This window comes from Cinclus cinclus, chromosome 19, assembly GCF_963662255.1.
Source record: "Cinclus cinclus chromosome 19, bCinCin1.1, whole genome shotgun sequence".
NCBI classification, from domain to species: Eukaryota; Metazoa; Chordata; class Aves; order Passeriformes; family Cinclidae; genus Cinclus; species Cinclus cinclus.
Genome location: NC_085064.1, coordinates 1,751,512 through 1,763,450, shown reverse-complemented (window position 1 = coordinate 1,763,450; position 11,939 = coordinate 1,751,512). Strand labels below are relative to the sequence as shown.

Sequence of the window (11,939 nt, the reverse complement as noted above, 5' to 3'; positions counted from 1 at the left end):
GTGCCGATTATTTATTGTCGTTCTAAATTGCAATTGATGACTTTATTATTATTGCTGGCGCTGAGGAGGAAGAGTGGATTGGAGGGCCTCTGGCCCACGTCGGTTGTCCCAGAGCCACCTCAGGCCGGCGGGGCCCGGTGAGGTGTGGGGAGCGCTGGCGCTGCTGCCTCACCACGGCAAGCCCCGGAACAACACCCGGGAGCTGCGGCCGCTTCTCCGGTCACGCAGAAATAACTCAGCCTTAGAAAATGTCGTGGCGGTGCAGAGCTGTGACTCCTGAGGGGGAAGAATTCATGGCACAAGTGGGTCAGACAGACTCCTCTGAAGGACAGAAAAACGCGTTACTAAATGACCGCCACTGGAACACCGTGTATGTTTACAACATCTTGTTCACTCAACACAGCAAGCCAAAATACTAACTGTTAAGGTATGCACAAAATTATTAACTGTGATCAGAAAAAACGAGATGTATTTCTGACACAATGCCTTGCTTGCATTTTATTTATTGTGTTATGACAGGGCATGGTTACATGTATGGACAGGGGAGAGGAAACACCTCTAACGTGAACATGTGCACAAGACCAGGGTTTGTCCACAAAGCTTACTGAGACACTGCAGCCACTGAACAGAACATGCTGGTGGACTGTCACACAACACAACTCCCTCTCATGTTTACATGCACGACCAAAATAACTCAGAACTTGCTCCCACAGAAGATACACTTCAAAAGATCATTTTGTTTCCCCTTTGGCACACAGGAAAGTGCTCATGAGGGAAATATCCACCTACACCTGACCATGCCTGTAACAAGTAGTAACAGGAAAGTGCATGTTAGACTTCGTACTCACCCAGCCCCTCAGGTAGCTGATCAATAAAACCCTGAATGAGCTGGTGTACTCACAGGAAAAGAAAGTGAACTGATATTAAAAACTATTGTCTTAGATTTTAGAGCCAGCCAGATTCTGAAGCATTTGGGCCAGACTTCAGGACTCAGAGCAAGAACTTGGAACAGCACTTCAGAAACTTGAAGGAAAGTGTGATACAGACAGGAGTAAGAGCTACTCCTTTTTGCTAGTTGTAAGTACCATTATCTCATACTAATAACTGAAATTACTCTTTATTTATATTACATTATGTGGAAGAAACATGTACCAGCCAAAGATACAGACTGCATCATAGGGCACTCGATGCTCTTGATGAAACTGAGCTTTGACAAAGCACAAACACACTTCTGCAAACACACATCATTACTGTGTTACCGTGCCACAGAGTCAGAGACCTCTATGTCTAAGCCATTGCTAGTCAGACAGAAATACCTGTTTTTCAAAATTAGCATTGAAACTGTGATTACCAAACAGCACGTAGCTGAATTTCACATGAGTGCATATAGCTAAGATCTGTAAAAAATGAAGGCAAATGTTATGATGCAACAAATAGGACTAAACTTACCAAATACAGGTGCAAAACATTGGTATGACAGAAACCCCCCCACTATTAGAAGAAAGAAGTTTATAAAAATTCAGAACTTGATAAAACTAAAAGCAAGTCCTTTTGATGGGACTATCCAATTACAAATAAACTGCAAAGCAATGCTGTTTGTTTCTTGCACTTTTACAAATTTTCTGTTTGCAAGAGACAATCTGAAAGGTTCCTTCATTAGTTTTTGTTTGTTGTGTGTCCTTAAACGTCACAGACTTGAGTATGAAAACACACCTTCTTTCTGTTGGAAGATCTAGCAAAGTTTAGGCAAGGAAGGAGATGATTTCACCATGAATGATCCAGGAACTGGATAGGAACAACTGACTTGCTGAATAAATACAAACACCCCCTTTCCTCAGCTGTTGTCACCAACACCTTGGCTCAGGCTTCAGCTTATTGCAGTATCAGTAATAGTTTGAAAGTGAGCAGTTCCTGCCCTTAAAACAAGGAAAATAAAACATCATTGAGGGACCAGGATATGCTCAGTACAACAGAAGAGAAGCATGAATTAATTTCCATATTTTGCAGTTACTTTCAACTAGGAAACATCTTTTTTCACTGACAGCAATAGCAACCTTAACAGAGCAGGCAGGTTACCTGCTCCAAGGCCTGTCTTGGATCATCAGCCACCTGTTTGTGCTTCTCTCCCTTAGACGGGGATCGGGAACTGGAGTTGCATCTAGAATTTCACTAGCCAGGAGCTTTTTGTGGAGTCTGACTCCACAATTGCCCAGCTATCAATCATAGTCTATTTTAACTTTTGTAATAGTGTTCAGGTTTGGCTTTTCGCTGCTGTTCCTTCCATGAACAGAAGTCAAATGCTTTTTAAGAGCAGACTTGTGTTTGAAGTCCATGTCGCAGCAGTGGCACTTGTAGGGCCTGTCCCCACTGTGGATGTTGAGGTGATCCTGGAGCGTGCTCTTGGCCGTGAAGGTCTTCAAGCACACCATGCACTGGAAGGGCCGGATCCCCATGTGCCCCCGGATGTGCCTGTTTAGATTCTTTTTTTGCGTGAATGTTTTGCCACATTGCAAACACAGGAAGAGTTTGTGCATTTTCAGATGTCTGAGATAATTCTCGAGGTGCAGAAAGCCCCTCGGACACTTTGGACACTGGTGCCGCCATGAGCTGCCAGAATCCTCCAGGCTCTGGAACCCATTCACCCCACTGGAAGTTCCTTCTGGATTGTCACCGACAAAAGCCTGCAAGTGATTTCCTGACATTTCTGTATTCCTGCTTTCAACTGTAGAGTTTATCAAGGAGTGCTGGGTTTCTGGGAAATATAAATTTGTTTTAGAGGAAGTGCAAGGCTGAGGAAAATGATCATTTTCTGCATTTGCCACACTCATGGAATCCATTCTGAAGATACAGATTTCATCATCCTTATATCCAATTTCCACTGTTGATATTTCTGGGGATTTTGTGTCCTTCCTTTCTGACACCAAGCTCTGTGCTTCAGGGTGTGGGTCATCCCCATCCTCCTGTTTCACAGGGTATTCTTCATTCTCTGTGCTGTCTTCAGGGATCTCGATTATTTCACAATCTTTATCTAAAACCTCATCCCCGCTCCTTAGTTCAGCATCCGAGGAGTGGCACCCCTCAGCAGCCTGGGTCCCGCTCTCCATGGACGCGTCGATCTCCAAGTACTTGGACAAAGCCTCGGTGCACTTTTCCACGATGTGAACCATCTGCAGGTAACTCGCGGCCGTCAGGTATTTCAGCAGCTCCTTCTTCTTGACTTCCAGCGCGCCCGTGTAGCAAGACAGCAGCAGCTTCCTGCCCACCTCGGCGCTCTGCAGGATGGTGATCCGTACCTGCCTGGACTGGTTGAGCAGGAACTGATCCCGCATGAAGGTGGAGCAGGCGGCGAAGATCACCTTGTGCCCCTGGAACTCGGTGTCGTTGATGTAGATGGACACGTCGCAGAAGAGGTTCTGCTGCCGCAGGAGGTTCATCTTTTGCAGCACGGCATCGCCCTGCTGCTCGAACTGGAAGTGCAGCACCTCCGAGTCCGCCGCCATGGCGGGACCCGCGGGCACCGCCGGAGCGTCTCGCCGGGCACAGCCCACCCCTGCCGCCGGCAGGACCCGCTATCCCGGGGCTCCCGGGCCGCCGGCCGCGATTCCGCTCCGCCCCGCTCCCTCCCCGACCGCTCCCCGCCGCCGGTACCGCTCCGCCGCCGGTGCCGCAGCGCCCCGGAACCGCTTCCCCGCCCGCCCCTTCCGTCCGCCCGCCCCCGGCGCGCCGCGACCGCGGTGGAAATGAGAGGCGGCGGCAGACACAGTTAGCAGCACGTTTATTAGAAGACTTGGCACTGCTACAGCGGCTGCCGCTGGGAGAAACCGCACCGGCACCGGGGCGCGCCTCGCCCACCGTTCGGTAGAGGTAGCGACGTGTCCGCCCCCGTAAGGCATCCCGGGGAGCGGCTACCGGGGCTCCTCCTCGCCATCAGCCGGGACGCGCCGGGGGAACGGGGGACCGCCGCCCCGAACGCCTCCGGACGAGCTGCTGGCTTCTTCACGGCCGCGGGACATCGCCCGGCGGCCGCCGACCCGCCTGCTTTGGTTATCACACGTAGTGTAAGACTTTTGCCCAGTCAGTGAAGAGGTAGCTAATGCTCAGTCCATGGGTTATACAATCTCAAAGGAAAGGCGTCCGTCCTGCCTTCTCACCCCTTACCAAGTCGGGAGGCACCACCATGTCCCCCTCTTTGTTTTTAAAAATCAACATTTAACGTGACTTTAGAGTTCTCTCAACAGTTTCAGTTTGTATCACATTTTGACTCTTCCCTCCTTTTATTCCTCCCAGTGACTCGAAAACCATAATCAGCCCCACACAATTTCTACGTTATTTCAACAAAAGTTCAGCGGCAGCTAAGTTTTGCCAAAAAGCTAGGGGAGAGAAAGACTGACACTTCAAATTCATCAGTTACTAACTTGCAAAACATGTCTTCTAAAAGAAAAATAAATTAAGGAAAGACTCATCCCTGATCTATGCAGGAGGCTGTGCAGTTGCAGCATGTGCTGCAGGAACACATGCTACACAAGCTACCATCACTCAGAGAAGTGGTGAGCCCAAACCTCTGGCAAATCTAAATTCTAAAAATTCCTTCTATATAATATAAATAAATAAAATGCCAACATTAAAAAAATTCCTAATATATTGAGGAGTTATTAAAATACTTCTGTAATAGACTTCAGTTATTTTTAGGATATGCAGGAAGTTGTACAGCACATTAAATTGTGAGACTATCCACTTACCAGCAAATGGTATTCTACACAGTAACACACAGATTTATGATAACTGCCATAGTCCTCATCTGAATATGCAGCATCAGTAGCAACAACCAATGGATCTAATCTTTCACTACCCGGGACATTGCAATGAAGACAACATTTTACATACATGGACAATTAAGTTCATCTTATTCTATAATTGAGCTGCCTCTGCATATTCCATTTATCGTAATTCTCACTCCATTTTAATCTGTAATTCAGAGATGCAGCATTAGCCAGATTTTGCTTTTCTAATACTTCTTCTATACTCTTCATTTGCCTTTCCATATAGGGGCAAATTTTAGATGAACTCTACCACCAGCACACTTTGCATCGGTGTATTGCCCTCAGAGCTCCAGTGTTTCTGGAGTCACGCAGCCATCTCCTGCATAAATCTTTTGGTCTGCACCCTTCTGCCAGGCCAAAAGCACAGACATTTGTAAAAGTCACTTTTCATCCAACAGGTGTGTCCATTTTCAGTGAAGAAAGTTTTCTGCATTTCTGCTTTTTCCTATTTATTTGTGCCGTGCTCTTGCCAAATGACCACAGCAGCCTTTAATCGAGCAGCCCAGCAGTCTTGGCCTTCTCAGACGTCCAAATCACCACAGTAACAGGGTGGACTGAACACCTATGTATCTTGACCAAATGATTTTTTTTGTTTCTTAGGAAATCCCTTGTCTCTTCATATCAGCTTCAAGTCACCCACAGCTACTTCAACAAGCTGTATTCTCCTTTCAGTAACATTACAGCTTCATAATTCCACAAAAACCAAAACTTTCCAGATAGACAAAACTTTCAATACTGTCCATTTTGCTGCCACGTTTTCTAGCATTTGGCAGTTTTATTCCTTTCTGTGGCAGAAGACCATTTTCTTTTTTGTGTCCATATTCATATTGCCTTGGATTGTTCACTAGTACCTCACAGCACGTTGACCTGGCTCTGCAAGCTCTTGCTCTCCACGTCTATCTTCATTTTGACATAGCACTATAACTTATCTCCATTTAGTGAATAGTAGATTATCAAAATGTTTGAACAACACAGAAGATTCTGCCTGAAGACAGAATGCAAGTGTCAGATGCAACTGTCACAGTCAAATTTAGTTCAAAATAACTCTGAAAGTGAGTAGCTTCAAGAGGGAAAACAGTTCTTCCCATGCAAACCTATCTTCTACCCCAGCAACCTGAACAATAATTAAAAAAGTTTCAAATAGTTAGACTTTAGGCCTAAATATATTTGCTACAACTTGAAAGATGAATGCCCTGATGTAATTTCCATTGCTTACTTCATAGCTGTCCATGTAAGAGTTCATGTAACAGTCAAGTACAGTAGCTCAAGAACTCAATTGCAAAAACTGATTCACAGAATCACCTTTTCTTTCTGCTTCAAAGTTCGTGGATTTCTGAAAATGTTCTGCAACATTAACATGTTCTAATGTCCATCAGTAAGCAAATCCTGACTTCTACACACACACAACTGAAGAGCAAGACCAACTTCTTATAATGACATACACAACACTTTTTGCTCTAACACACCTTTGGTCATACCTGTTTAACATTTTTAACCATACAATAGCAGCCTTTCACCCCCACCCCTCACTCAAACACACCAACAGTACTACGTTTAGGTAGGAAGCATAATCTCAGCCTCACGGCAAACCTTGTGGAAAAGAGCTGCATTGGAAGAAATCCTTATTCCAAACACAAACAGCAGTTCTCTGCCGAGGATCAGCCATTTGATTATTAGTCTATGCTACACTTCAGTACTAAGAGTGCTGTTCTACTGGGAATGGTGTGCCTCAGATAAATTAAGCTTCTTTCAGCCTGACTGGGATGCGGATAATTCCACAGCACTTTTGAGAAGCAGCATGGTATAATCCCAGAATCCCAATTAACATGCCATTCCCGCTACATTTGATGTTTAAGGCGGTATACAAGAGGTATTGCTGAGTACAGTCAATAGCTGATATATTAACCTATAGAAATTGTGCTACCTATACCTCATCCTAGGATCTGTAAAACACTAATGGTCACTTCAAAAAAGTTCCAAGAAATCAAAAAGCTTTATGTTAAGTTCTTATAGCAGGTATTTCTGGTTAAAGTTAAGTGACACGTGGCCCTTATTAGACATCAAGGAGAGACAAACAAGAACTAAGGGGGAAAAAAGCAAAAAGAAATTACGGAGTTGTTACACATTGCAGCTTTAAAAAGATTCTTTTCACAGTGTTAGCAGTAATACTCCACTCCAGCTTTGCTCTAAACCCAACAGCTGTTGTGGTTTGTGATGCAAAACTTACGGAAGATGGAGGATAACTTTTAGCTTTGAAGTGTTTACGCCTGTCTCAGTACATGCACTGGTAAGTGCCCTTTAAAAATCCCAGGTATGCCAGCGTAAGAACAGGTCACATTTGCACTCCAGGCACCAGCCTCTCACATTCCAGAGCTGCAATTCATCCTCTGTTTGAACAGCTCTATGCAATGATCAGCTAACCCTGCCAAATCATTTCGGGTTTCATCTTTTCATAATGCATGCTGAGGTTAAAAACCCTGAGAGTTTTTAAGAGAGCACTGATTGGCAGCAGAAGTTTCTTGAAATAAGTTTAGAAAGGGAAAAAAAAAGTGACACAAAAATACTTCATTTCAACTGCAGGAGTCTACGGGTAAGATCAGAGAAAGGTAATTTTAAGAGGTAAGTTTAAATTTAAGTATATGGAGTGTTTTCAGTTATCCAGTGCTTTTTAAAAAAAAATATCGGGTTATCTCACACACTTGTCCTCTTTGCTTTCCTCCATCTGCCCAGACACAGAGAGGCCTCTAACTGCACAGCAGATGGTTTACTTGCAGCCCACAGCAACAGTCTTTCAAAAGGTGTTAGTCTTGAGTCTCCTAATCAGAGAGAAATGAAATAATTAACCCCTTAATCCACAGTAGAGACATAGACAGAAACCTGAAGGAGGATTGCTATTCACAGAAAATATCAAGTAAGACTAACAGCAATGGCTGAAGACCTGCCAGGTTTTGCAATCCAACCATCTGTAGCTTTTTGGGGCACACCACTAGTTTAGGGAAGAAGCCAAACCAACGGTTTGCTCCTCTCAGTCACGATCCCTACACAGGATAAGTTTTAATTGCTTAATTGACGCAGGTACTATCGTTTCTTAAACTGAGCACAGCCTGAGGCAGCTTCCCTGCATCCAGTACCTGGCTGGCATCAGCCTGCTGACAGACCTTACTGTCTGTAGCAGCGCTACAAGTGAATGAATCGAAGTCCACCGTTATGTCTTGCACGTTTCTTTCATTGGCATTGTCAAAGCTATTTTTACCGTGCAGCTGTTTAAGGTGTTTCCTCAGAACGGGCTTATGCGCAAAGACCATGTCACAGTAGTTACACTTGTGGGGCTTGTCCCCACTGTGCAGGTTGAGGTGGTCCTGTAAGGAACATTTCTGAGAGAACGTTTTCCCACAGATCTTACATTGGAATGGTTTGATGCCTGCGTGCACTCTCATGTGCCGGTGGAGATTGCCCTTCTGAGTGAACGTCTTGCCACAGAGCAGACACATAAATAGTTTATGCATCTTTAAGTGGTTAGCATAGTTTTCCAGATGCCGAAATACTCTTGTGCACTTTGGACACTGATGGTGCCACTGGAGGCCTTTGTCTATCCCTCGGTTGTTAGGCCCAAACATATCTTTAGAGGCCAGAATGATGTTATCGCTGCCGGCATACGACAGGGCATAGTTGTGGAGGTGGTTTTGCTCTATTTCACTTGCCCTGTTCTCAACAGTGGAGTTGATAAGAAAGTGTTGAGGCTCTGAAGAATGCAGTGCAGTTTGTTCAGAAGAAATAAACTGGTTCTGATCCTTCTTATTCCTAACTTCTGTTACCTCCCCAATGGACTCCACCTTGATGATCTGAATATCACTATCCTCCATGTCCATGCTGTCTTCTGAAGGCTGAATACAAGGCGAGTCTTGCTGCAGAGAGTCATCGTCCCCCTGATGTTCCTTCAGCTCAGAAGAGTCGCTTTGCTGTTCGCACTCTTTGCTTTCCAGCGGCTGCTTGGGTTTGATGAACTTCCACAGGGCCTGAGTGCACCGTTCCACGATGTGGCTCATCTGCAGAAAGCTTGCAGCAGTCAGGTAGTTCACCAGTTCCATTTCAGGGAACTCCAGAGTGCCACTGTAGCAGGAGAGAAGCAGCTGCCTCCCCACTTCTGAACTCTGCAAGATCGAGATTTTTACATCTCTGGAGTCGTTCAGTAAGAACTGATCTCTTAAAAAAGGAGAGCCAGCAGCAAAGACAATTTTATGCCCGTGAACTTCAACATCGTCTATATGGACCACGACATCACAAAATTTGTTTTCTTCCCTCAGTTTGTTCATTTTCTGTAACATTGAATCTCCATAGTTGTCAAACTTGAAATGAAGAATATCTGATCTTTCTGACATTTTGGCACACCTAAGGAAAAGCAGCACAAAAAAACAAACAATGAGAACTTTTTGTTTTCTAAAAGGCAGGTTAGAAAGAAGTAAAATAATAATATAAAGTGGGTGTTTATCAGCCATTATGCTTTTTATCTTAAGTATACATTGAAGTCCATTACAAGTAAAAACAAGTTCAAATTTACACCTCACACTACAATAACTTTTACCTCTTTATAACGTAATGAAGCCTGAATATTAACTAGAGGTGCTATGACAGAAATTCTCCTGAAGCAATATCCTAAAGAGTTAGGATACAAAGGGAAACTGTATTTTTAGCAAGCTTTGGGTTTTGCAGCATTGGATTTAACACATTAGATTGTCTTTCAAATTTTTCTGCAGGAGTTGGTTTGCTGTGTGTTGTTTTGACTTTTCCTAAGATTACAGAAAAAAATCTTTGCAATGGCCTCCATTAGGCTCCCTGTTTCGAATACCTGGGGATACAGGAAGCCTTGCTTCTTGTCTTATTCTCTGGAAGATCACTTCTCTAGGAAGTTTGTTCTTGTTTTGATAGGACTTGGAACGAAGAACAGTGGATCCTCCATAAGCCAAGTACTGTTCTTTTGTCTTTCAACAGTTGCTTTAAGAATTTATAAGACTACACTGATTCTGCATGAAACACTGCTCACACAATCCTGCCAGAGCACTGGGATTGCAGGAAGTGAAGAAATAACAGGAGACTAAATGATGCAAGATTTGGTTAGATAAAATTACAAAACAAAGCAAAACGTACACCTCCCAACTATTACAAACACCACATAAAGCTCGAAAGGAACCTTTGAAGTTTATAGATAAAAGCAGATACTGCTCTCTTGGGGCATGAAGTGTCAGCTGGGTGTACACACAGGAATGGCATTGTGCCCAGTGAAATGAATGAACACGTAAGACAACTGTTCAAAGAATATTTTTGGAAGCATTTGTCAATAATCAGGGTTTTTTTCAGTTTGCAGTTCAGACAGCATTTGGAGACATGACCTTCTGATTGATCACATCCATCAAGTGTATCTTCCAGTGTATGGCATGCAAAAATTAGGGAAGAATTTCAGAAGACTTCCAAAAACAGGGACCAGGGAAAGTTTGGAAGCAGAGAGGGCATCGTTCTGCAGAACTGCAGAACCCAGTCTCTCAGTCACCTTCACCACTGCCTGACTGACCCCGTTTCTAGGCCAGAAAGTTTAATTTTAAGAGGCAACAGCCTTTGGCAAATATAAATGACAGGAATGGATCATCCTGATGTATCTTCAGTGAATTTTAGGCATTATCATTTATGCTTCTTTGTACGTTTTCTCTGGACAGTGAAGAGGGAGGTCCAGTTGTGAGTGTCTTTTGCACCTTGGAAATTCATACAATATGAATGCAGTTAAAGCACCCACGCTAAAGTTAAACTGTGTTGTTAACCACAGCTTTTCCAGCCATTCAGCCTATCTCTGGCAGACTACAAGAGCCACATCGTGAGAAACTGTAGACCGAAAAGCTGTGACTTGCCTTGGCACACAGTTTCAACTGCTACTGATCTCCAAGAGCAAAGAGCATCAAATGCATCCCAAACCCGCTACCTCGGGAGGGTGGCAGACCAAGGCAAGCTCCCGTCGGACGTGCAGAGAGCTCCCCGCTGGAAGCACGTGCTTCCTCGGCCTTTACCGACCGCGGATCGCCCCGGCCCCTCACATCTACTTCCAGAGGTCCGGGAAAAGAATATTCCAGCACAGCTCAGCCGGGAGCCCGCGCAGCATCCCGAAACAATGTAAACGCGATGCCCTTTGCGAGAGCGGAGGAAGCCGCTGTCCGCGCCAGGCCCGGCCCCGCGGGAGGGATGGAAGGAGGGAAGTGGCAGGTACCTGTAGCGTCGGGCCGCGTCCCCGCGCTGGCCCCCGCGGCCGCTCCTGCCTCCGGCTACGGACCTAGAGAGGGGAGGAGACGCGCCGTGAGCCGCCGCCCCAGCGCCGGGCCGGGCCCGGCCGCCCGCCGCGCCCCCCGGGCGGCCCCGAGCCCCGCCGCGCCCCCGGCCGGGCCGGGCCGCCCTCCGAGCGCGGCCCGCGGGGGCAGCGGGAGCCGCGGGCCGCTCCGCGCCGCGCTCCGGGGCCGCCGCCCGCGCCCCGCCGGCCCGTCGGGACCTACAGGTGCCACCGCAGCCCAGCACCGCGACTCGGAACCGCATTGTCCGCCCGCCGGAAGAGCCGCGCCCGGAAGGACCGGCGGGGCCGCCCCTCCGCCCGGTCACGTGGGGCGGCGGCGGCCCAGGCCCGGCACCGGGAGCGGCGGCGGCGGCGGCGGCCGGGGTAGGTGCGGCTCGCGCTGCCGCGGGGCCCCGTCCGCCCCGTCCCCGCTGCGCTCCCGCGGCGCTGCCCCGCCGCCGCTCCCTCCCGGTGTGCGGGAGCTGGAGGCCGTTCTGCGCTCCGCTACCGCCGCTTCCCTCCCTCGCCCCCGGCGCCGTGTCTCTCAACAGCGCGGTGCTTCCCCGTTCCCTCTGCCCGTTAAGGGCCGCGGCCTCGGTGGGAGCGGGGCCGTGACGCGGCCCCGGGTCCCGCAGGGCCGGGTCGAGTCCTGGGGCAGGCGGAGGGCGTCGGGCCGGGCCCGTGCTCCCCGGCTGCGGGTGTAGAGGACAGGGACGACCCGCCTCGAGCCGCGTCAGTGTCCCCGGGACCCCGCCGAGCACGTCCCGGAGCCGGCGGCTTTCCCCCCGCGTCCCATCCCGGGCGGCGCGGGA

The 11,939-nt window shown here is 47.5% G+C and overlaps 3 protein-coding genes across 3 annotated transcripts in view; 1 reads left to right on the top strand and 2 right to left on the bottom strand.

Moving 5' to 3' along the window:
• Nucleotides 1-536: 536 nt before the first annotated feature.
• Nucleotides 537-3,611, bottom strand: ZBTB6 (zinc finger and BTB domain containing 6). The gene has a single exon (XM_062505567.1). The coding sequence runs from the start codon at nt 3,498-3,500 to the stop codon at nt 2,217-2,219; it is 1,284 nt and encodes a 427-aa protein (XP_062361551.1). The 5' UTR covers nt 3,501-3,611; the 3' UTR covers nt 537-2,216.
• A 153-nt stretch (nt 3,612-3,764) lies between these two features.
• ZBTB26 (zinc finger and BTB domain containing 26) lies at nt 3,765-11,386 on the bottom strand. The gene is made up of 3 exons (XM_062505769.1): nt 11,351-11,386; nt 11,071-11,133; nt 3,765-9,209 (listed from the first exon to the last, which is right to left on the bottom strand). Exon 3 carries the CDS (start codon nt 9,197-9,199, stop codon nt 7,883-7,885), a length of 1,317 nt encoding a protein of 438 aa, XP_062361753.1. The 5' UTR covers nt 9,200-9,209; nt 11,071-11,133; nt 11,351-11,386; the 3' UTR covers nt 3,765-7,882.
• Nucleotides 11,387-11,475: 89 nt separating this feature from the next.
• RABGAP1 (RAB GTPase activating protein 1) overlaps nt 11,476-11,939 on the top strand; it is a 62,661-nt gene continuing 62,197 nt past the window's right edge. The window contains exon 1 of the mRNA XM_062505384.1: nt 11,476-11,511. The gene's annotated coding sequence lies outside the window, so the exon portion shown is untranslated. The remainder of the gene's footprint in view (nt 11,512-11,939) is intronic.